Source organism: Syngnathus leptorhynchus, chromosome 3, assembly GCF_054491065.1.
Source record: "Syngnathus leptorhynchus isolate UIUO chromosome 3, UIUO_Slep, whole genome shotgun sequence".
Lineage (NCBI taxonomy): Eukaryota > Metazoa > Chordata > Actinopteri > Syngnathiformes > Syngnathidae > Syngnathus > Syngnathus leptorhynchus.
The window spans coordinates 18,889,027-18,912,629 of record NC_141197.1 but is presented as its reverse complement, the minus strand read 5'-3'; the positions used below and the strand labels follow the sequence as shown (position 1 = coordinate 18,912,629).

At 41.2% G+C, this 23,603-nt stretch overlaps 2 protein-coding genes across 5 annotated transcripts in view; both read left to right on the top strand.

The window, feature by feature from the left end:
- The first annotated feature begins 310 nt into the window (after nt 1–310).
- Nucleotides 311–14,016, top strand: slc6a5 (solute carrier family 6 member 5). 2 transcript variants are annotated; one of them, XM_085906808.1, is made up of 16 exons: nt 311–865; nt 1,581–1,997; nt 2,664–2,814; nt 3,312–3,443; nt 3,548–3,721; nt 4,787–4,937; nt 5,464–5,596; nt 5,800–5,934; nt 6,008–6,111; nt 6,252–6,376; nt 6,463–6,575; nt 7,551–7,682; nt 7,778–7,877; nt 8,978–9,078; nt 9,939–10,106; nt 10,812–14,016. In XM_085906808.1, the coding sequence occupies exons 1-16, from the start codon at nt 863–865 to the stop codon at nt 10,962–10,964; spliced, it is 2,292 nt and encodes a 763-aa protein (XP_085762934.1). In that variant the 5' UTR covers nt 311–862; the 3' UTR covers nt 10,965–14,016. The 2 variants fall into 2 exon arrangements, with proteins under 2 accessions (XP_085762934.1, XP_085762933.1); XM_085906807.1 differs by lacking the exon at nt 311–865 and having other exon boundaries at nt 890–1,997.
- Nucleotides 14,017–14,409: 393 nt separating this feature from the next.
- LOC147059622 (protein kinase C-binding protein NELL1-like) overlaps nt 14,410–23,603 on the top strand; it is a 94,624-nt gene continuing 85,430 nt past the window's right edge. For all 3 annotated transcript variants that reach the window (XM_085907916.1, XM_085907915.1, XM_085907914.1), the window contains exon 1: nt 14,410–14,675. In XM_085907916.1, the coding sequence (XP_085764042.1) occupies nt 14,663–14,675 (13 nt within the window). In that variant the 5' untranslated portion in view covers nt 14,410–14,662. The remainder of the gene's footprint in view (nt 14,676–23,603) is intronic.

Genomic DNA, 23,603 nt, shown 5'->3' with positions numbered 1-23,603 from the left:
AGGAAAGACTTTATGACATGTTTTCCACGTGTGCAACGATTGTTAAAACAATCGGAAGGGGAGAAAATAAGATTCATGTAAAGTATTTTCCTTGTTTAAACAAAAGCTTGGAGACTAAATGCGCAATGCAGCATTCAGGGATCTAACAGTACTTTTCCTCGTCACAGCCTCACGCGCAGGCTCCACTTTTTTCACAAGATTGATTTAGGATGCTACCCCCCCCCCCCCCCCCCACGCCACCCCCTTTCTGCAAGACTTGTGCAAGACCCTCCAAAGTTGATTAACAGACACAAAGAGGGGCTTGTAGTGTGTGTCCAAAAACAGTGACAGTGTTTTGACACACTATTTGTTGTCCCAACCAGTGTTCGCACCTCAAAAGCTGTCAGTTTTTAACTGTATTTTTTTTCCACCACTTTGCCACGTGCTGTTGGCGTGGGTGCGCGTACACGTGTGCGCGCGCAAAAGTATACTTGAGCAATAGCGGGGTGCGTATCTGTACGTGTTAAGTGGAGTGTGCACGTGTTACAACGCACGCGCCCGGCGTCTAGGTAGTGCGTACTGCGTGCGTAACAAACGCGTCAAATACACGCGTGTACGCGAACATCCTGTCCGTGCGCCGTGGCGTGTCCCTTCAAAAAAAAAAAAAAAAAAATCCCAATCCACAGTGGCAAATGATTTATCAAAGTGCTATTATCACGAAAATGTCCCGCCAAGGGCACCTTGCTCTGCACTGACGCACGGACCCCGAGTAAGAAAATCGGTGCACGCGCGGGTTTGGCGCGCACACGAGCAAGTCAGCTCGCTCACACCACTCGTCATTTCCACGGACAACACTTTGAGCCTGTTCGGAGAACTCCGCGGCATGGTAAGTGTTTCACATCCCATTTCCTCCTCCTTACGTATGGTTTCGCATTCTTTTGGAACACTTTTGACTTTGCTACCTTGGTGTTGGACTCTCTTTGGCTGTGCTTTCTTCGCGCTGTCCACGGTGCTGAATTGCAGCATACGGTCGGACTTCACTGCTTATTTCCACACTGATTTAAACGACTTTATAATTTTGTCACATTGTTAGAGCTTAGTTATTTAGTCGTAACACTTTTTTGTTTCTATTTTTACAGTGTTCATTTTTTATTCCAGAATCCCCATGGGCTACATTTCGGGTTTATAATTGCGCGCCTCGGGTCAAGCCGCAGTAATGCCGGTGGTGGTCGTGCGAGATCGAAGCCGCATAGACCCGCAGCAGCTTGCCCATTAAAAATGTTGGACGCGTATGTGTGTGTGGTTGAATGACACGAGGGGGAAATGGGCCGTAAAATTAAAGAATCCTGCAGAACGACACAAGAGAGGGGTATAGCAAAGCAACCCCCCCCCCTCCCACTAACACGCGCATCCCCACATAGCCGGTCCAGACCGTGAGCTGTGAATAGAGAATGCGTCCCCAAATCGTCGCAGAAAGCCACTTTGTCCACCGTCTTCATCCCCTAGCAGAGATGTGCCGCACGAACCCGACATTCTTCCACTTTCTGCACTTGTGACACACTTTTGTTTTGTCGGCTTCATTCCCCGCTTCCATGTTCCAGGACGACCAGAGAAACATGGCCAAACAACCGATGGGCCACATCCCCACGCAGCAGCCGGACGGAACTGCGGGATTAATAGGAAACAAAGCCGAAATCAACCCGCCTCAGCCGGCCACTCCTCAGCACAACCACCCGGCGCCTAAGCCGCCGCCTCCATGCAACGAAAGCCAAAGTTTTTGTCCTCCGGAAAATGTACCAACGGGAGCACCGGACGCCAATAAAGCATACGGGACGTTCACAAACAACCCACCTGTCGTCCCGGCGATGATGACGGCTAATTCGGCCTTTGGAAAGGAGCCCTCAGTTTTGCACGGGGAGCAGAACAACACCGCTTCCAATTGGACCCCTTTGAGCCAGACCACCGTCGTGATGGGCGTAGATGGGAACATGTCAGTTCAAGCAGGCTCCCTGACGCGAGTAAGTCCGCTAAAAACAAGCGTTTGACTCGGATGAACATGTTTTGCTCTAAATGTGATGTGCATATCTCTTGTCAAATCAATACGAACGTATTTTGTCTTAGCGGTTGGCAGACTTCAAACCCAAGCAATGTGCATGACTGCAAAATATTTGCTTGCATTCCAGGCTGGGCCATATGTTGCTGCAAAATTGCCCAAAACTGAACATTGTATTCATCTGAGTGTATTATTGAGGATGTCGTGTGGTAAAGGGATGTGAGTAGGTTGTGGGGGAGAAAAAAAAATCAAACACTGGACAAAGACTTCTGCAAAGCACGGCGTTTTTTTTTAAATTATTATTATTTGTGACGCGTTACAAGGAATTGTGGATCTCGCGATAGTTAGATTTTTTTCAATGCGGGTGTATAATGAGATTTACTCTATTGCGGATTGATTCTCCTCCCTTTCTCTTGCTACACTCAGCGAAACTTTTTTTTATATTATTTGAGTGTTTTGATTGACGTTTGATCTTTTTTGGCCCAAATTGGCAGTTTGTGTTTTAAACCCGCTGATGTGTTCATTCGTTCAGAAAAACAACTTTTCTTATGATCTTGGGCCCTGGAGCGTTTTTTTTTTTTTTTTTAATTAAAATCATTTAGAAAATTATCTGGTCGTTTTCTCCTCTCAGACTGAATGCGATGAGGATGAGGAAGGGGACGAGAACAAGGCCAGGGGAAACTGGTCCAATAAACTGGATTTTATTCTCTCCATGGTTGGCTATGCAGTGGGACTGGGAAACGTGTGGAGGTTTCCTTATCTTGCGTTCCAGAACGGTGGAGGTAAGAGGGCTGGAGAGTTTGACACTCTATGGAACAAATATTAAAATAGCACCCCGCATGCTTCCCCCCACCCGCACTCAAAATGAAACCAAAGTTTATTCTTAACATCTCCGATAAGCCTATAAGATGCGCAAATGTTTATAGAAGAAATATTAACATGATAAAAGTGATGATAATACGCTTGTTTTATACACTTTAAATATTATTTAGACATATCATTCATTTTGTGTAGCCACTTTTATTTAACCACCAATCAATGGCAGCAGTCTGCATTAAATTTGCGTTTTTTTTAACTGTAGAAAAATTCCGACGCAAAATTGTAACTATTATTATTATTATTAATTGAAGTGGTAGTACAGTGATATTTGCAATGTTCTGCAGCCTATTATTTTTGCAAATGTATGCACCCTATACCTCTCTCTACTTTTTTTTGTGTGCCTTTTTCTGTAGCCTGTTATTGCCATTTTCTGTAGCTCGTCTTTGTATCTCCCTTCCAGGTGCATTTTTGATCCCATACCTGACAATGTTGGGAATTGCCGGCATCCCCATCTTTTTGCTGGAAGTGTCCCTGGGCCAGTTTGCCAGCCAGGGCCCCGTTTCGGTGTGGAAATGCATCCCAGCACTCCAAGGTACACTGGCCCTTGCAATCAACTGCAACAGCATTTACCATCCTCACCAGTCTCCACTTTCATTAAGAGTAATTGCTATATTTCGTCTCATTTATTTATTTTAGGTTGCGGGATTGCCATGTTGATAATATCTGTCTTGATAGCCATATACTATAATATTATTATGTGCTGGACACTGTACTACCTGTTCGCTTCGTTGAAGGGCTCACTGCCATGGGCTAACTGTAGGAATGCGTGGAACACGGTGGATTGTAAGGACAAAGACATGCTGCTATTAGGTAAGACACACACACACACATTCACACACATTCTCTGGTCGCTTACACGCACATGCACGCACGCACGCACATGCACGCGCAGTGCACAATGCGCAATGCGTCACGAATCTTAGTTGAGGTGTCCTGCAGAAAATGAATCCTGACCTGTGATCTATGCGGTGGTTTTCATTCAACACATCGATAGCCTGTGCAGTACATTTAATTTGAGAGTTTTAGAGTATTGACTAACCTCAATATGACCACATATTATAGATGTTATATTCATATATTGTTTTATACGTTACCATACAATATTAACATGTTTTATACATCTATTAGCGGTTGGAGCGTTTCTAATGTATTTTTTTTCCCCATAAAGCATGTTTATAAAATTGAAATAATGTTTTGGCTATGGTAAAATGCAAAAACATGAAACATGAAAAGAGTACGCATCGAATTTGTATCGAAATTTAACGAATTTGCCGTGATATTTGCTTCTTGAGATTGTGTGAATTCAGCACAAAAACTGCTTGCTTGACATATTTACTGTACTGACTGAGCTGCTGCAGTGCTGCAGTGTGCGCACTACTGACCCCTGCTGGCTGTTAGCAGACCTACTTGCTCTAGAACCCTTTCTCAAAAACGTCGGAACTAAACATTGTTGCCTTTTTCATGAATGCCCTTTATGATGTTAATGTATTTCTAAAGGACACATTTTGTGATAACTTTGTGTCTAATTTCAAGAAACTTCTCTGACAAAACGGTGTGGGCGTGTCCACTTGCCACTTGCTTGCTTGGGCGTGTTGTTAAACAGCATTTGCTGTGTGACGTCACAACAGAAGTGTTGAGTAGAAAGATAAATATGGGGGCGTGTTGTTGATGAAGCACTAATTAGTGCTGTCGAAACGCCCGAGTAACGTGTTGAATCTTTTTTTTATTATTTCAATTTTAACATTTTCACGCTTTTTCTTTGGAATTGGGGTTGGTACTTTTTGTGACCTTTTGGCATGTTCTTTTGAGCAATAAAAGTTGGGAAACACTACTTAAAAAAATATATATTAAACATGCTGTTTCTCCTTTGAACAGACTCGTGCATCTTGCGGGATAAAAACTTCACCTCGATCAAGAACTCCTCTTTTTGTCTGTCTGCCAACACTGTTGGAAATCTGAGCAAGCTATTAAACATGGCCGTGGAAGGTGGAAAGACATATGTCAGCCCGAGTGAGGAGTACTTCAAGTGAGTGAAGCTTCTAGCTGGTGAGAAAAAAAATCCAATCTATGTAAATGTATGTTTTATGACATGCATCCCTTAAAGCTGCTGTTTCTTAGGCTCTCATGTGAACATATCACATTTTCCTTCCTACTGGATGTCCAGATTTAAAATTTCTTGTATCCTTTATAAACACAAATAATTAAATTCTGGCAAAAAATAAAATAAAAAATAAAAAAACAGCACGTGAGCTGTCTTTCCTCAATGAGATTCAAGGATAGTAATGCTGAGTTTTGGATTACACTCGAGCAGTATAGTGACGAATGGACGCCTCATATGGTGTTCCTAATATTTTGCTTACCTTATTTGGCTACCAGATGGGAGCATTATCTTTCCAAAGGTAGACATGTTAAAACATCCCTTTGTTTTTAACCATTGGTGTTCACCATTGGCATGTGATGTTTTTTTTTTTTTAACAATTTAGCAATACATAGTGTACAGTAGTGACAGTCGAGTGTTGTTGTTTGCTGGTGTTTGATGGCTCCTCGTGCAGGTACAACGTGCTGCACATCTCCAAAGGAATTGAATACCCGGGAGACATCCGCTGGCCTCTGGCAGGGTGTCTGTTTCTGGCCTGGATTATTGTCTACGCATCTTTGGCCAAAGGAATCAAATCATCAGGGAAGGTAACTTTGCTGTTGTTTGCACTTGTTAAAGATAGATGCAATGAACTTCGTTAAGTGTCATCGGTTCGTCGTAATACCATCAACTTGGAGTATATTGCCCTCTTGTGGACAAAAGTATACATTGCATCACCTGCAACCTAATGCTTAGATTTTTTTGTTAGTTCGAGCGTCTTTATAATTTTGATCATTACTTTTTTTGAAAGGTGGTGTATTTCACAGCCACTTTTCCCTACGTGGTACTTGTGATCTTGCTAATCCGAGGCGTGACCCTCCCGGGGGCCGCCGACGGCATCCTCTACTTCATCACACCAAAGTGGGAGAAACTCATGGACGGAAAGGTGCGTGATGCCGACTGGCTTGAAGTGTTTGATTCTCCTTCCTGCTTCTAATGTGGAGTCTCTCCTCCATCAGGTGTGGAAAGATGCAGCCACTCAGATCTTTTTCTCGCTGTCTGCCGCTTGGGGAGGCCTGATCACGCTTTCCTCTTATAATAAATTCCACAATAACTGCTACAGGTAAACACATAAAAGGTAAACGATGCTTCTGGCAAATGACTCGGAAAGTGTCACTTGTTAGGACAATGGAAGGCCTTCGTTTCAAAATATGGCCGCTCTTGACAAACGGCTAAGTTGTCTCTCCTTTTGTTTACCTCCAGGGACACGGTAATAGTGACATGTACAAACAGTGCCACCAGCATATTTGCTGGTTTTGTCATCTTTTCTGTCATTGGTTTCATGGCACACGAGTTGGACGTGCCGATTGACCAAGTAGCAGATGAAGGTAGGAACGCAAGCTAGCATGTCGCATCTCGGCTTGCTACTGTTACACAACGGGGCCAAAAAATTCATTTGTGTGTGTGACCCAAGGTCCAGGAATAGCGTTCGTGGTGTACCCAGAAGCTCTGACCAGACTTCCCCTGTCTCCATTCTGGGCTATCATCTTCTTTCTCATGCTCCTGACTCTGGGCCTGGATACCATGGTAACCGTTAGCTCCTCTGGATTTCTATGCTCGGGTGTGCTTATAAGATAGACGAGGTGAGAAGATTTCTCCGAGCATACGGTGTTTGATTCTTTTGGGTTCAGTGACCCAATGAAGTCTGCAACTGAGCGTGTCCCCAGACAGTTGGCCCACGCTAGAGAATCTTAACAAAGGCAGACGAATCCCAACTCCATTGCGGTCGCTTTCTGTCTGCTTTAAACTCTTTAGCAGCTTAAAAGTGATTACTGCCGCACACATTGACCCAATTAACATAATTGGCCATTAATGCCGCCCATTGGGACAGATTTTGGATGAAGTGCTCTGCAACACTCCAAATAGCAGAAGGGGGTCTGTGTGAATGGCGAAAAAGAAATTGGCCTTAATTGTTATTAGGAAAACAAAGAACTGAAGGTAGGAATACACACAGTTCCAAGACATTTCATACAATAAAAAAAAATATTGTCGTGATTGATTGGTGGTTGTTTGCAGCGATGTAGAGCTAATCTGTATTTTATTGTCAAATTATGAAAAGCAAAATTTTTTTCCATCTTGACACAATTCAGTTGTGCTAATGAATAAATTGTGTCTAAGCAATACAAGATTTTTTCTTGGAACAAAAATTCATTATATTACAAGATTGTACTTAGCAACTTTTTCCACACTCACATTCAATCAAAGGCAAACATTTCCAGATGCAACTCGGCCACAGCAGCACACAAACCAACAGGAAGTGTAAAAGGTGTTCCTTTCATTAGGCGGCTGAGAGAGCATTTGGACTCAAATCGACTTTCGATGTTGACAGGAAATTAGTTTTGCGAGCTCAGGAGGCGAGAGGCTAGAGGAGGTGGAAAGATTGATGCCACTTTTTTTTTGGGGTCGTGTTTATCTATTCATCTTCTTTCCTGTACGGGTGCTCAAGCTGCTCGTCAATCGTACAAAGTATCCTTCCCAACCGTTGCCTCTTTCCTTTCTTAGTTTGCAACCATTGAGACCATCGTGACCTCCGTGTCGGATGAGTTTCCCAAGTACTTGAGGAAGCACAAACCGATCTTCACCCTGGTTTGCTGCCTCGCCTTTTTCATTTTGGGATTTCCCATGATCACTGAGGTATCACATGGTTCAAATCCGAAAGGCTTTTTACTGAAAGTGGTTATGGCTATGAGTCAGTGTTCAGTGTTGATAATATTTTGTGTGTGTGACAGAATGGCATGTACATGCTACAGTTGGTGGACACGTATGCAGCCTCTTACTCCTTGGTCATTATCGCCATCTTTGAGCTTGTGGGGATTTCTTATCTCTATGGTGAGTACAGCAGGTCTCAATCTGTAGCCTTTTCCGCCAAAGCTTTTACTTTTCCTCACATTTTTGTCAACCTTTTTAGAAGGTTGAATAAAACAGGCTAAAGTTGATATTGTGTGAAAGCTGTGGGTGACAATGTCAGCGTGAACTACACTTCACGCTTTCAATCATGGGGTTTTGTTTATACATGCACGCACTGCAGTACCAGATTGGACCCTCTTGGGGCCCTGTTACGCATCTTGATATTTTCTTCTTGCTCATATTGTGTACTGTACTAGAAATGAGCAAGACCTATTTCACAACACCACACAGATATTTCTATGTTCAATCAAGACGGATGTATAGTGCCACGCGTCATTCAAAATGGTGGAAAACACAAAGAAAAGCTACTACTTGTGGGTTTTTCTGTTAACCAGATTGAGGTTACAAACTCTTCTTGTCAGAGTTCGTGCCTTGACTCAACTCTGTGGTGACTATCCACAGGGATTTGAGATGATAAATATTGAACAGGGTTAACATTGTTGGCCCGTTTTCCAGCAGATCTATGCGGGAAATCACTGTAGCACCAAATCAGGGCTGACAATGACGAAGGAGCCGCAGTCGGTTGGCTGCTCGCCATGCATCGATTTACACTCATTGATTTCTGTCTTTATTCTTAACACCCGCGTTCTGTCTCTCTCTCTCATTTCAAGTTATTTATAATGTCCTAACTCAGGTTCTAGTTAAATAAAGTAAAATTAAATGTAAAACGTTTCGTCAAACTTTGCTTTAGTGATTGAAGCATCCTTGCGGCATGTTGTACTGGTCCTGACCACTAGATGTCACTGTTGTAAAAGCCAAGCAATGCGTGCAGATGAAATTGTTCCCCTCCAGCTCCTGTTTGGCTGGTCATCAGGTAGCACCGACTGCCTCTTGATGCCACTCAATGTCATTTATCAGACAGGAATGAGGAATGAAGCCACCTGCTCCCTCCTCCTTCTTCAGGAAGCCAGGAATTGGAATTTGGCATCTCCGTTAAGAGACTTTTTAAATCCTGGCTTGGTGACTTTATGCAATATCTACTCTTATTTCATTTACCCTCCGCCCCCTCGTTCCTTCTGCAGGGCTTCAAAGGTTTTGCGAGGATATTGAAATGATGATTGGTTTTCAGCCCAATCGCTTCTGGAGACTATGCTGGGCCTTTGTGACACCAACCATTCTGACGGTGAAACACACACTCAGGCACACACACACACACGCAGAGTTTAAAAGTGTCCATTTTATTGCCTTTCAAATTCCAATTTCCCTGTAACGCTAGAATGCAAAATGACTTCTTTTACGATTGCTATCATGTCACAAAGTCTAAATTGTTGTTCCAAAAAGTTTTTAAAGTAGGCTGAGATTTTTTTCATTAGTTTAAAATGGCCTCAATTATTTCCAAATGCAAATTGTCCAGCGTTTACACTTAAGCCCAAGTACTGAAAAACAATGATCTTTATCTGTTTAACTATCCATTATGTTCCACTTTGTCTTTTCATGGTCACAAATGTGTATTAATTGTTTATTTGAGCTCCATTTCACTTTCTGATTTGCCCATTGATTAATATGCTATTGTTATTATGCACCTTTTGGAAATGAAACGTTTGGACACACATTTTCCCCCCCCTCTTGAAAAAAAATGTCATTTTGAAAAACAACAATAATGTGTGCGATGGCATGCTATCCGGTAGAGTGTGTCCAATCCGCAGAGCTTGCCTTCCTCTCAATATTGGCCACGAGACAGAATATATATTAGTCATTGTGCTGAAAATGGCTGCGGCACCAAAAGCAGGGCTGACGATGACAAATGGAGCCACAGTCGGCCGGCTGGTGGTCTCACGAGAAGTCCCGTTCTCTTGGGGAGCTCATCGATTCGCCTTCATTTATTTCTGTCTTTGTTCCCCCCCCCCCCCCCCCCCATTTCTACGACTTCCTCAATTCCAGTGCTGTTTATACTTATTTTGTTCTTTACGGCACATTTTTTGTTTCTTTTGCTGTATTGAGCCGAACGACATAGTCACTCTGTCAATACGTTGATCCACGCAGGGCATCTTGATTCTGAGTCTTTCTCAGTGGAGCGTTATGACATACGAGGACTACACCTACCCCACCTGGTCTATGGTGATGGGCTGGCTAATGGTTATCTGTTCCGTCATCTGGATCCCCATCATGTTTGTCATCAAGATGTACCTCGCTCCCGGCACCTTAATTGAGGTAATCATTTAGTCAGGCGCTGTTGGCAAATCAGCAATCATCAGCAGAGGAAAACACACCGGCAGCTGAGTATTCACTTTTTTTTTGTTTGTTTGTGTAAAGGTCACATTTAATTACTGTTGAATATTTAATTCCATGTTCTCTCACAATCTGTTTCCACAGTCGCTACAAAACTGTTCTCAACCTTACAAAAAGTGTTTTTGAATACACATTTTCAACAACATAGACTTGTCCCAGGTGACCCAAGGAGCATTTCATTTGGGTTCTATTTTGGTCCAAGACCATTTGGAGATTTATAGAGCAGCAGCAAGATTTTAAAATGGATTCTTTGACTCGTATTTTGAGGTCAGGTGTGAAGTGGTCCAGTTTTCTGGCAGCCTGCTGCAGCCGGCTGATTTATTTTTCATTTGGACCTGTTAAAAGCATCTCAGTAATGTAGTTTTCTGAAAATCCAAGCACAAACATGTTTTTTTGTCTTCTTGAGACACAAAGGCAGATTTTGAGGTAGCTTTTAAAAGGCTGCGAAAAATTACTGATAGCGGCTGCGAATATTTGCAGAGAGCCGATATCAGCGCCCCCCCTCGCCGGAGAGTTTCTCAATTTTTCTCCATAATTGAACTTACAGAGTGTCGTTATAATTGGGATGCAAATTCACACAAGCCAGGATGAGCAATAACGCAGCGACCTCTGTCTGTCCCGCTGCAGCGTCTCAAGCTGGTTTGCTCCCCTCAGCCCGACTGGGGTCCCTTCCTGATGAAGCATCGTGGGGAACGCTACAAGAACATGATGGACCCGCTGGGGACCAGCTCCCTCGGCCTCAAGCTGCCCCCAACGGACTTCCAGCTCAGTTCTTTCTAGTAACAGCAGCCCCCGAAGAGCTCTAACCTTGGGCGGGGGGGGGGGGTGTCAGAAGCACCCCTCCCCTCTTCTCTCTGCCCCCCCCCCCCCCACCCACTATAGCATTTCACCGCCCTCTCCCTTTGTCTTCCTCATGTTCTTCCTCCTCTCCCCCTATTCACTCTTCTCTCAGGGAGGAGGGCCTCCCAGGTGGAATCATCTCCACCTGCTGTTGCTGCTGCTTTGTGCTCAGCCGAAAGTCTATCATGGCCTCCCACTCATGATGACTGGCAATTTCACCACAACCTTCCAACGTGGGAGACTTTGTGACCTATCGTCATGAATGGACAGAGCTGCAATCTGCAATATTTTCGCTGCTCCCGATGGAGTCCTGTGTCAATGTGGCCATATATGTGTGTGTGTGTGTACTTACAACCATATTTATGTGCAAAAAAAGAAAAAGAAATTGTCTCAGCACAAGCAGACAGGAAAACTCGTGACAGATGGTGAGAAAATGTGGTCCTATGAATATAGTGGCAGTACAATGATCACGGCTGCTCCTCGGTATTTACAAAAGCAACAGTACATGGTCCTTTGGTTGGACTTTCTACTTTCTTGTAGCCACTGTTTTGCATCATAGAAAGTGGAGAATAGAAAATCAGGAATTTGTGCCTCCTTGGTCTGTGTAGACGCGTCAATGCATTTCATTTGATACACTTTGGCCTCGGATGACTCTGCTGTCTTATAGATGCTTGCTTGGGGTGATATTTGTCTGTGACCCCCAGGGACTCTTTGTGAGGGTCTCTCTCCCCCCCCACCCCTCAACTACACCATACTGTATTTATCTTAAGCCTGTATATGTAAATCATGTCAATCTGCCCTTTAGTTCACGATGAATAAGCCATTTAACCTTTTTGAAGCTCTAAAACTCAGCCTGATAGTCACTCCGTGCATCTATTTAGTGTATTTATCGCAGTAGGCTCTTGTATGTGTTGTGAATTTATTAGCCATTTGTGAAAACATCACAATGTGCGTTTTAATAGGCTCACCCACAAAAATAATGAGATGTATGAAGATATATAGATTGACGTACATATTTAAAAATGCGCATATACCTGATTATAAAGCTGTAGCTTTCGGCAGAGGAGAGAGAGAGAGGACGACAGATTGAATGTGAGCGTGTTGTTTTTGTATCGTGTCAGTTTTGTGTAAATGTGTGTGTGTGTGGTCACGCCCCACAACGCTTGGTGCAGATGTTTCATGTGGCAAGGCGAGAAAACACAAAAAAGGCTTCTCACTTCTTGGATGTGTTTATATGAGATAGCTCCGGAGACCTCTTTGCCATTTCAGAAGAATGCTTCTTTGCTTCTCTGTATGTCCGCTTGAAAACAGGGTCTCAGGTATCCACAATTCCGTCAAATGAATGATGTGAAAAACTGTATTATTATGCTCTGCGGAAAAAACACTTTCACGGGAGTGCTTTCTGAATTGTTCCACATAGATAAAGCAAAGAAAAACTAACAGAGTTACTCAAATGTAAAACTCCGGTATGGTTGCCAAGCGTGTTTTGGCCACTGGCAAGTACAGCAAATTATAAGCTATAAAGTCTTGATGTAAATGTACCATATAATATACATGTAGCTCGCTTTGCAGTCTCTTTAAAAGCAACATAATGGTTCCAAATGATGGGCTGCGAACCACCCCGTGGGACTCCAGCATTTGAGAGGCTTCGTGTTTAATTGCATTGAGTTCTCAGATGCTTTCTGTGGAACGCAATAACAGTTGCTCAGAGATGTAAAAAAAAATTCTCGAAGCCATGCCTAACTTATATGAACTTAGAACACATTCTAGTGATATTGTAAAACAATACTAGCCTGATTGTTGCTTTTATTGAGCGCTTGTGTATTTTGCTTGAGTCCTCCCGTGATGTAAAACGTTCCCCTTTGGGCGCGATTGCCTTTTAGTGTTAGTTTTGACTGAACTCAACTATCAATCAGATGTTTGCAAGGCAGTAGGCGGGGAAAGATGTGCAGGTTTCCCCCTTCCCAAAATGTTCTAAACTAGAGTTTAAAGATAAGCAAAGATGATGATGGGGATGTAAAAAAACAAAAAAAAAAAAATGTCTGATCTGCCCTGAGCTGTATTATAATGGGATATAGTATAGGTAATATCTCCACTTTTTATTTTAAGGGGAAGAAAAAAAAGCACTAAATCCATATAGCTTCATGAAATATGACACGAATAAGCTTGCATGTGCACTTTGTGTTGCTCAAGTCAATGTCCATATATTGTGACTCACTTAATATATGTACGTCAATGCATGATAAGTGAGCTTTCTGTTCACACGAGACAGAACTTATCAGAGGATGAAGTAACAAAAATGTATGTAGTCATTCATTCATGACTCCAATAACTTTGCCTGCAAGTTAACCAAAGGGAAAAAAAGGTAAAGAAAAAAAAAAAGGATCAAGAGATTTGTGTGTAGGAGGTTTAGCTACTGCCATACATGTTCCATGCAGTATATCTTGATGTTTGCCAATACGTTACAAAACATCTTCAGGTAACCATTGGCCTTATAGATGTCTTGGACTAGTAGAGTGTAGTGTGATCACCACAGAAAAGCTTATTGTCTGTCTCATATGGTATTGTTATTATGTCTATGTGTCAGTTTGGCACGCTACTGTGTGACCTATGACGACATAGGTTAAATTTCTAATTACTTGAGTAATGTCATACATTTTTGTGTGATCTCTTGTGAGGCACAGCTGCCTATGGATATAGATATGTGCCTCCAACATGACGTCATTTGATTTAGAAATAGAGTAGATATATATATATATATCTATAAATATATGTTTTAGAATTGGTGTAAGATATCAAAAGAATATAATATAAAATATATATATATGTGAAATGCATTTATTTTCCACTTGTCATCAATCTTTGAGGCCCTACCTCCAATTTTGTATTTATGTATAAAAAATGCAATTGAATAATAGTATCTTTGCCAATAATATATATCGCAATTATATCATGAAATGTATACCTATGATCAATAAACGTTATTTTCTTTCTTGCCTATCTGCTTGTTTTGAACCATGCCAAGTGTAATAAAGACGAGCCGGTTTTCAAGCTGTCGCGAAACGGCACATCTAAAGGCTTTGCGACTGGATGAAAACAGCACATTCTGGAAAGTTGTGATCAAAGATAAAAGATGAAACGATGCAATGTGCTCCATTGTTGCTCAATGCTCGCATTTTTATGTCAAACAACTTTACATCAAGTCTGAGCTGCTCTCATTGATAATCCGAACCAGTTTATGATGGAAAAGTTCTGTTCGGTATTTTAAATTCACCTATATTATTATGATTATATTTTGTTGGGATAGGCCACAGTTAATTTTCTGAAAAGAGTTTTTGAGCCTTTGCAAGATGTAATGCTGGTATTAACCGAGGGGTGGCAGAAATCGCTCACCAACGTCTCCAACAATGCGGCTGGAATGAAGAAGAGTTTGTCATGGGTGCAACAAGTGATCTCAAAAATGCAAAAGTACAACGTCGATTCCCAAATTGCCCCCGTCCCCGATCCCATCGCGGTTAAAGTTCATTTACATTGCATGAGGATTCAGCAAATGTGCATCCTCCAACAACATGGACGTGCCCGTGATGGCTTAATGAAACCAGGAGCTGTCATTATGGACTTCTTGCAGAGTGACGCGCATGACACAGAGAAGTAAGCCGATTCATTTATTGATTACCTGTGTAGTTGAGCATTTTACATTTTCTATGTTTATTTGAAAATTTTATTTCCTATTTGCAATTATTTTGTCCTTATTAAAATTAGGGCTTGTTTGCCCCCTGGAGTATTGATTAAAAAAAAAAAAAATCATTTAAGTTGCCCATCCCCAGGTGTGTTCGTGATATTAAGGGGAGACCTTTGACCGCTAGGGGCCAGCAATGATACAGGAAACTTATAAAATCGTTGACCTGTTCACTTACATTCTGCAACAAATCTATATATTTTTTTAGCACCAACGGGTGATGATAAAATGTTTTTTTCCACATTAATTTCAATACTGGTAGTGTTTTCAGACTATTAGTCTCAACCCCCATATTATTGAAACAAATTTTACACTTGACTCAAACAGTGCAACAATTATTTTTCCCAGTTCTTCCAGCCTGCTCCTTTTAGAACACATATTGAACATAGCCATCTGCAATTCCTGAACTATTCATAACATTTCACAGTCTCAGCTGGACATCATAAGTACTAGAAAATTGTGAGAACTAAAACAAAAATGAAACAGTATGTTGATTAGGTTACACTGGTAAAGATCCCTGCTAAGTACCAGGCCTTTTTTTTGCACTGCAAGCAAATACAAAATCAGATCACAATGCTCCATAGTGTCATTTGCAAGTGTTCAGATTCACACATTAGTCCTCTGTACTGATCCAGCTGCATGGGTTTCCGTGGTAACGGCACAGGTATCAGTTCCAAGCTGGTGATGAAGTAGGAGCTGTATAAATAAATATATAAATTAGATTTGGTGATAGCTGTGAGGAAAAAAATGGTTTGCAGCCATCTCAGCTGATCAGTTAGTATGACTGAGAAATTATGGTAATTGACTTTTTTGTTCGAAACATTTCAATCGTTTAGCCTTGGTCCTTGCAGTGACTCTCAATGGAGCACCATGAAAAAAAAAAAAGTTTTCTAGCGTTACTTGTTTGGAAGGAAAGTAGTAGCGTGAATCCTCGCTAATAAATAAGATATACGCGATGAGGAAGAGGAAGTCCTTTGCTAACACTTTACTTTTATTGAGAAATTTTATTCCCCGAGGCAGCTTGCTCATGTGCTCCATGGCAGAAAACTCTTGGAAACCTGCTATAAGATAATATTGGCTTTGCTTCACTTGCAGGCTATTAAGTTAATCATCCAAAGCAAAACACTGCTTAATTTGTGAAAGGAAAATAAACACCACACCAACTACTGGATTCTACATCTGATCTAGCATGTTTAATAGATACCTTTTTGTGTCCATGACTTCATAAAGTGGTGTGAAATTATAAAATTTGTTACCAGTCAGTGCCATCTAGAGGTGTAAAAAAAATACAATTGCTTCATGAAGCAAATTTGACGCTTCATTACTATTTTGAGTTGCCCTCAAGCAGTATACATTGTGGTTATAATTAATTGTTGTGAGAATTCACCGGTGCCCACCCAATAATGTGAAACCAAATAGTTAGGACCTATTTTATTTGATAATTCCAACTCACTTGAAAAGAGCATTTTTCCAAATTCAGTTTTATTAAAGAGCTTTGTGTCCGTACACGAGGCTTTCTATGTGCATAAATAAATGAATAGCACAGCTTGTCGTTTTTTTTTTTTTTTAATGGGTAAATAGTTGCAGATTACATTAATGAGGACTCATTGTAGTTAATCGGCTGTCGACACATCTCAATGGCCGCTTTATCACTTGGCTTTATGGTGGGAGCACAGCGAAAGCCCTCTTTTGTCACATTGTGTGCCAGGACTGAGAGCGATAACATCCAATTTCCAATTCCCCATGGCCTGGGGCCTCACTGAGGTGTGTGTCCCGGTCCAAAGAATTAGTGGCTGTTTATTGTGGTCTGGCAATGAGCAGGAACAACAGAGCCGGAGTAATCAATGACCTTGCCTTTGAGTAGAAAATGTGTGAGCCAGGGCATTTATCCGATGGCTTGTTCGATCAAGTTGATTTACACGTGGAGAACTAATGGGGGCTGTTGAATTTTGAACCGAAACTCTCCTATAAACAAAAGTCAAGGTCTTGCTTATTGTCCTTATCCTTCTCATACACCTTTTCAATATCATCCGTCTTGGTTATCTCTGAATGAGGAAAATAATGACCTCTCTGTTATGTTTGGCAGGTTTTTTAGATTTGGAGTTTGCATCCTTCAAACCTGTTGAGAACATTTCTTTCACTCGTCACCATTTTAGCGGAATCAAATCAACCGTGTGTCTGCGTCAGCACAAAATTGCGCGAGTGAATAGAAGGCAACATCTGGCTGCCAAGTTATGGGGCTTTGATTTGTCCCGAGTCCAGATGGGCCATCACGCTTTCATGCTTTCACACGGCAAACACTTACAGTAACTAATGACTTTAGGTTCGGAGCCAATGACAGGAATTCTTTTCACGAGGACAAACTGAAGCTTTGATGAGCGAACATCTGCAGTACCAGTGCATTGTCCAGCCTCCTCCAGTGTAATTTGAAAACATAAATCACCTTGACAGCCATATCAAAGCATAAGCGTGGCTTCCTGGTCTGAAAAGTGTCGTCCATATGGACATGTTGACACCTGCATTCTTTGTAATTGTCAGCTCCTCCGGTTCATTTGAGACAATCCAGAAGTGGACCTCGAAAAAAACCAGCGGGAGTTAGCTTTAGCAATTATAGCTGCTATTAACAGTGGAAGAATTATCCTATTTTCACTGGGGAAGCTGGTGGAAAAGTCTTTTCAGAAACTACCTTCGGGGTTAAAAAAAAAACCCCAAAGAAAACAACCTACACTTCACTACAGTAATTCTTGCAGTAGAATTTCAGCACCACTTGTTATTGAGTAGTCGCCTTGCAGGTGTATTTTCAACTAACGAAGTTGTAGAGGACAAGCCCCGAAGTAGCTGCTCAGTCTGGAGAAAGTCAGAAAAGCATATCCAGGACTGCCGTACGTCCCCCAGGCTATGCTGAGCATCTGATACTCTTGCATGATTCTAATTAAACAAGCTCCAAAGCTGGAAGACAGAAAGCAATTTCATCAATGTCATATTGAGTCAATAATTACATTTTACAAAGCCTTGTGGTGGTGGTGGTGGTGGGGCAAAGGGCTTCTTCACTTTTAGAAAGGGAAAGCATGCACTGGAGTCACCAATGCATTCATTTCCACATGCATGCCTCCATCTTGAATAGCATCCAAAGTCGGTCTTCTGTCCTGTCAAATTAAAACCAATGGCCAACATTAATGTTTGCGATTGAAAACTAAAATGGTGAACATCTTTTTACACTATGAGCTAAATTTTTATTTACACGAGTGCTCAGGCGTAAAAACTAGTGTGTGTTGATTTTCATGGTAGTGCCAGCTAGCTAGCATATTTAGAACGTGCGATTTTGGTGCCCAGTTCACATCATCCGCAAATAAAGATCTTGCAGTTCCTTATGAACGTACTTTCGGCGTTCATCTCTTGCACGGAATTCCCATTTTGCATCAAATTAAACATGAATAATGCAAAACATCATCGGTACGAAACAATGATTGCTAGTTTTATGGATTTTTAAAGCACCGCCACCTTGAACCCACTGAGGTGATATCTTAATGGTGTTGAGCCCCACAGCAGTGAACACAAATGTCAGCTAGATTAACAGCGTTATTGGCGTGGTGTGGGTGCAGCTTTCCAAAGCCAAGGGCCAAGCTGAGAGCTGAGATGCATCGCTAAGGAAGATAATTCACAGACATCACGTGACCAAAACACAGCGCCGGTATGGAGGAATCTCCCATTTTCTCCTCCGAGCACAAATTCTCCACACGCAGATGCACACCGGCTAGCATGCACAGCCATACATAAATTATCACACGCCAGACCTCAGAGAGGCAAGCTACAAACAGTTGAGCACACATCACTTCACCCTCATCTACATATACAGAAATATTATCACAAGATCTGTTTGAAGGCAAGTAAAATGAGTAGAAAAGGGAAATTATTATATTATTGTAATATGACTTGAGTTGGCAAACATTGTGTCGTGCCGATAATAGTTAAATAAATTGCAAATTAATTGAATAAATTAAATTGAAAAAAATAAATAAAATTGAATTCAATTAAAAAAAAGACACATTAGTTGGATAAGATAAATTGCAATAAATAATTTTATTAAATTGAAAAAATAAATTGTATCGGGGAAATTAATCTATAGCTCTACCTCTCAAGGTCTCGTCTTCTCCCACAGTTAATTTTACGTATTTAATATAGTGGTTGTGCTCTCCAGAGCTGTGCTGGGACTAGTGGGGGCAATGTTCTGTTTGACAATCTGATATCTGAGAACACGACGTAACGTAACGGGCCATATGGAGCGACCGCAGTTGGCAAACCGCAATGAAAACATGATTTGCATAACACGGCCGAACAGAAACAACCTCTCAAACTTATGACATACAAGTAAATGTCACAATTACTTGTGAATGGACCCAAAGTAGCATTCTAATCACCCCGAGAGTTATGGAATGTCCTCTTTTGATGAATTAGTTCTGACACGGGCTTCATATTTTTATTAATTAAACATGCCTCTGTAATAATTTCATACTGATCGAGCACCATTTTACCACAGACTTTAGGCACACAGGATATGCTTTTGCCACATAACTTAATTAGAAAATGATAAATGCCCCAATTCCCTGTCTAAAGTCTTTCGAAAGGTCAGGCCACCTCTGGCTTAATTCTTTGAATTTATAGTGCACTTGTTAAAGTGTTGACACGCTTTGTTTCCATCTCTTATCTACTATGTGCGGGCCTTAAAGTAGTTCATCATATCTTTTATGTTGTAATATTAGACCTGCTGCGAATATTATAATTGTTATTTCAATAATATCAATGTGAAATGTGTTTTCTAAAGTTGCTCGAGTGGTCTGGAATAATGACACCCGTTCAGGAGCCCGCTTCCATCCCCATTTATTTAAATGCCATGTAGTGGAGTAGCTTATCTTTATGGCTGGAGAACCATATGGTTTCAGACGAGACAGCTCGAGAAGAAAATAAAAAAATGAAACAATCCATCTGCTCCAAGTCTGAATAGATAAGAGAAATTGAGATACTGGTTAAGTAAAACAAATGGAAGTGAATATTGTATTCGTTTGGCAAATGTTTTTGTAAAGGACAGCGTTAAGATCAAGTTAGTTCTTGCTAGTTATTCATGAGCTCCGAATCATTTCCATTGTCCTGCTCTTCATCTGTCGCCCATTAAAAGTTAGCTGCCTCATGTCGCAGGGGATCTGGACAGTTTCCTGGAAGCTAAACACATAAAAGCTTTTCCCGCATAGTCACTAGGTCGTCAAGTCAAGTCACCCTGATCTTAAACTCCCAGGATGGAGGTAAACAAATGAGCATTTTTTGAATGGCGTGAGTAGCGTCTACGAGAAGTATCTGTGTTGGCTTGATTGTCGACAAACTACACTCAATTCAAGTGTATTTATATATCTTTTAATCATAAAGGAGCTTCAAAAGGTTTCACAAGGCCAGCATTCAGGGCGATCAATGACATTTATTGGTCTAAATCTCCCATCCGGGCAGAGGGGAAAAATCCCTGAAAACCCATTTGGGAAAAAGAAAGCAACCTCAAGAAGGGATTACAGCTAGATGGATCCCTTTCCAACAGGACCGGGCTGCAGTGCCGAGTGGGCATCGTTGATCGTATTGTATGATGTGATAATAAAAGATATTCAATACGAGTTAAAACCACACGTGAGGATATGAAGGACTGCAGGCAGAGGCCGCTGGTTAAGTGGTTCTCCTAAGGTCCTTTCCGGTCCATCAATGGCGAAGCCTTCACAGCAACAGCCTCACTTCAGAGAAGAGGAGAGAAGCAGCAATACGACTGGTCACAATCTAATTGCCAGAATACTTGAAGACTTGGTCTGGTTGAACCAACTGCAAGAGTGTAGGAATTAAATCTTAAAAGATGAAATTCCTAGCAGCTCTAATTTCAGCCATGCTTCCAAGTCACTGCTTATTTGTTACTTCCAAAGACATGAAGCCAGCGCAAGCATAACAATGAATGCTAATATTGTAGTTAGGTTACATATATCCAGTCGCAAGCATATCGTACTCATCCATCGCTATTTGAGTGATACGGTCGAAACCAGCAAAATGCAAAGCCTTTCATTCCAATTCACGTTTCAAGGCAATCGCGTAGTACATTATGATTGACGGCGGTATCAAAGCAGCGTTAAGGTCAAGTAGTAATAACGCTGATGGAATGTTAGATAGCAAAATATCATTCAGAAGTTTTTTTGGAGAGCCCTCTCGGTAGGGTGATTCATCCTGAATCCGGACTGAAATCAGCCAAATAGATTGCTCGAAGTAATCATTAATCTGTGTAGAATCCAACAGACGATTGCTAATGACTTGTAATGGCATTTACGGAACACAAAATATGTGCTTTTCCGCACAGTAGCTTCAAGAGAGCAACTCTAGCCCATCCATCACTGTAAGAAATTGTGTGCATTGACATTTTATCGTCAATGAAGGGTGTAAATTTGCCTGCTGCTGCCTGTGGTTCATTTGTTGTTTTTCCCGGGATCCTGCAGAGGAGTTGCGAGACCACAGCTTTGTTTGAACGTCAGTACCTTAGACGGAAGACGAGTGCTGTGCCAGCTAAGCTCGGTGCGGTTTACGCGTGTGATTTTAATGGATTGGCCATCGTCAGGTTTTGTTTTGCACCACAACATTCAGTTGGAAACCCAGGTGATGATTCTTGTCATTTCATTCTTCTTTTGCTATATATGACGTGTCCTCTCATACATTTACATTTATAGGTGTGAAATTTAAAAAGAACAACCTCGTTGTGTTGGTGCAGTATTTTTGGACCTGGTTGAATATTTTTTACACCAATATCCAAACTAATACACATTATTTTTTCAGGTCAATGATATCAAATTGGAAGTGTACCATGGGTGTCCCGCAAGGTTCCATCATAGAACCACTTAGTTTTTCTCTTTACATCAATGTCCTTTCTAACAAATGTATGCAACAGTTTGCTAATATCAGTAAATATCTTCAGCATTTGATGTGCTGTTTATTGTTGAGCAAAAAGCTTTTCCCAGAAAGTGTTCCATTGTGTAATACATTCAGCTGCATGTGATGAATTATTTTCATCAGTCGCCAGGAACACTCAGCCTGTTAAAGCCCTTCTCAATCAGTTTATTGTGATTACCGGTGTATTCTTCTGCAGCTGTTGATTGCGGCAAACCGTGGGTATCCTGTTTGATGACGCCCACACTAAAAAATAGACAAACTCAACAACAAGCGGCGGAAATCACAAAATTATAGAATCACTACAATAACAATCGATTGGAGGTAGGTGGACTGGTCAAAGAATGGAGGTTTAATATCGTCATGGACATTATGCTATTGGCCTTTTTGTGTTGTCACAATTGTTTGTATAGATCGACGTTGTTTGCGTTACTGTAGTTGTGGAGGCGCACCTGTCAAACAAAGGCTCAGTGGAATTATTTGCCAGAGCTCATTCATGCCCGGGTACAGTCGTGCTTATGTTTTGGGTTCCTTACTACTTCTAAGCTTGAAGAGTAATTGCGTTAATTAGCATTTTGTGTGAAGATTCTTGTTTCCAGCAAGATTGTGGAGCTCTGACAATCAACATTTTTAGATTTTTGATGACTTCTACATTTTGTTGGACTTGGACAATAAGCTATTTGCAAATGTTTCGAAAGCCTCGTTTCCACCGACAGTATCTACTCTACACCAAAACCAGCTTCTTCTAATTGTTGGAATTGACATTCAATTTTTGGGGGGATTAAATTATGATCTTAAAATAAAAATTTTGGGCTTTCTCCTTTGAGTATATATATTTTTTAATTTGATTAGTAAATTAGCATAACGTTGCCAATGAAAATTACTTTGCAATGACACCCAGAAGCGAATCTGGTACCTCGTTTTAGTAGTAAAAAACTGTTTATGTTGTGTTCCAGTGGTAATTTACAAGCCCTTTTTCTTGTACTTTAATACACAATTGTAGTAATTCCGGCAAACAAATGATTACTTCTCTGCACGTTTAAATCGGTTGTTATCCCCGAGAATGGTCATTTGCATGATTGCCAACAAGAACAGCAACACACATTGTGCAGTTTTATTTATTTTTTGCTTCATGAGAGTACTCAACGCCTCATCTAACTGCACGATGAAAGATGTTTAATTGTAATAACAACTGCAAGTCCTTTATTTTTGTGCTCTCTGAAAAGTGCAATTAAAACCTGACAAACTATTATTATTTGGAAATTGTCTCCTTTGTGCCAGTGACCGCAAAAATGTTCACTTATTAGTTGGCCTGGTTGTATGTACGGTATTTTGTGCAGCAGTGCGTTTGTGTTAACACGAGCATAGAAAAGCAGAGTGAATTGTGTTCTTCCATTTGCTGTGGGACCAGAACTCCCACTCAGGCGGCCATTGTGCGGTCCCAGCGCTGCATTCCTGAATGGGAAGTACCATCAGGTCTGCGTGCAGAACACCTGACATGACTGCATTGACAGATAAGCCCTCCAAACTTTGATCATCGACAACGCTACACAATTGAAATGTATAATCCAACTGGAGGCTTATACTGGGACATTTCCACTGAGATTCGATTGAAGATCCGACCTGAAGTAATGAGATCTTTGTTGCTTGTTCGCAAGTGCTTCTCCTAATGGCTAAATCAAAAGCATTGTATTTTTTTAAACCGTATTTATTACAAGTGAAGGAAGTCAGTTTGGATACATGCGCACTTAAAATACAGATTTTTCTCAGAATGAGTTAATTACTTGACAATCTCTGGCATTTGAGTATATTTAAAGGATTTATCCTAATTAGAGAAACTCGGGATTCTGTGCTTGCCCTAAGGCTTTTGGATGTGTTGTGTT

Coding starts and splice junctions, on each gene's coding strand:
- slc6a5 (XM_085906807.1), top strand. CDS start 1,572: ATGTTCCAGGACGACCAGAGAAACATGGCCAAACAACCGATGGGCCAC. Junction 2,815..3,311: donor TGCGTTCCAGAACGGTGGAG/GTAAGAGGGCTG, acceptor TCTCCCTTCCAG/GTGCATTTTTGATCCCATAC. Junction 3,722..4,786: donor CAAAGACATGCTGCTATTAG/GTAAGACACACA, acceptor TCCTTTGAACAG/ACTCGTGCATCTTGCGGGAT.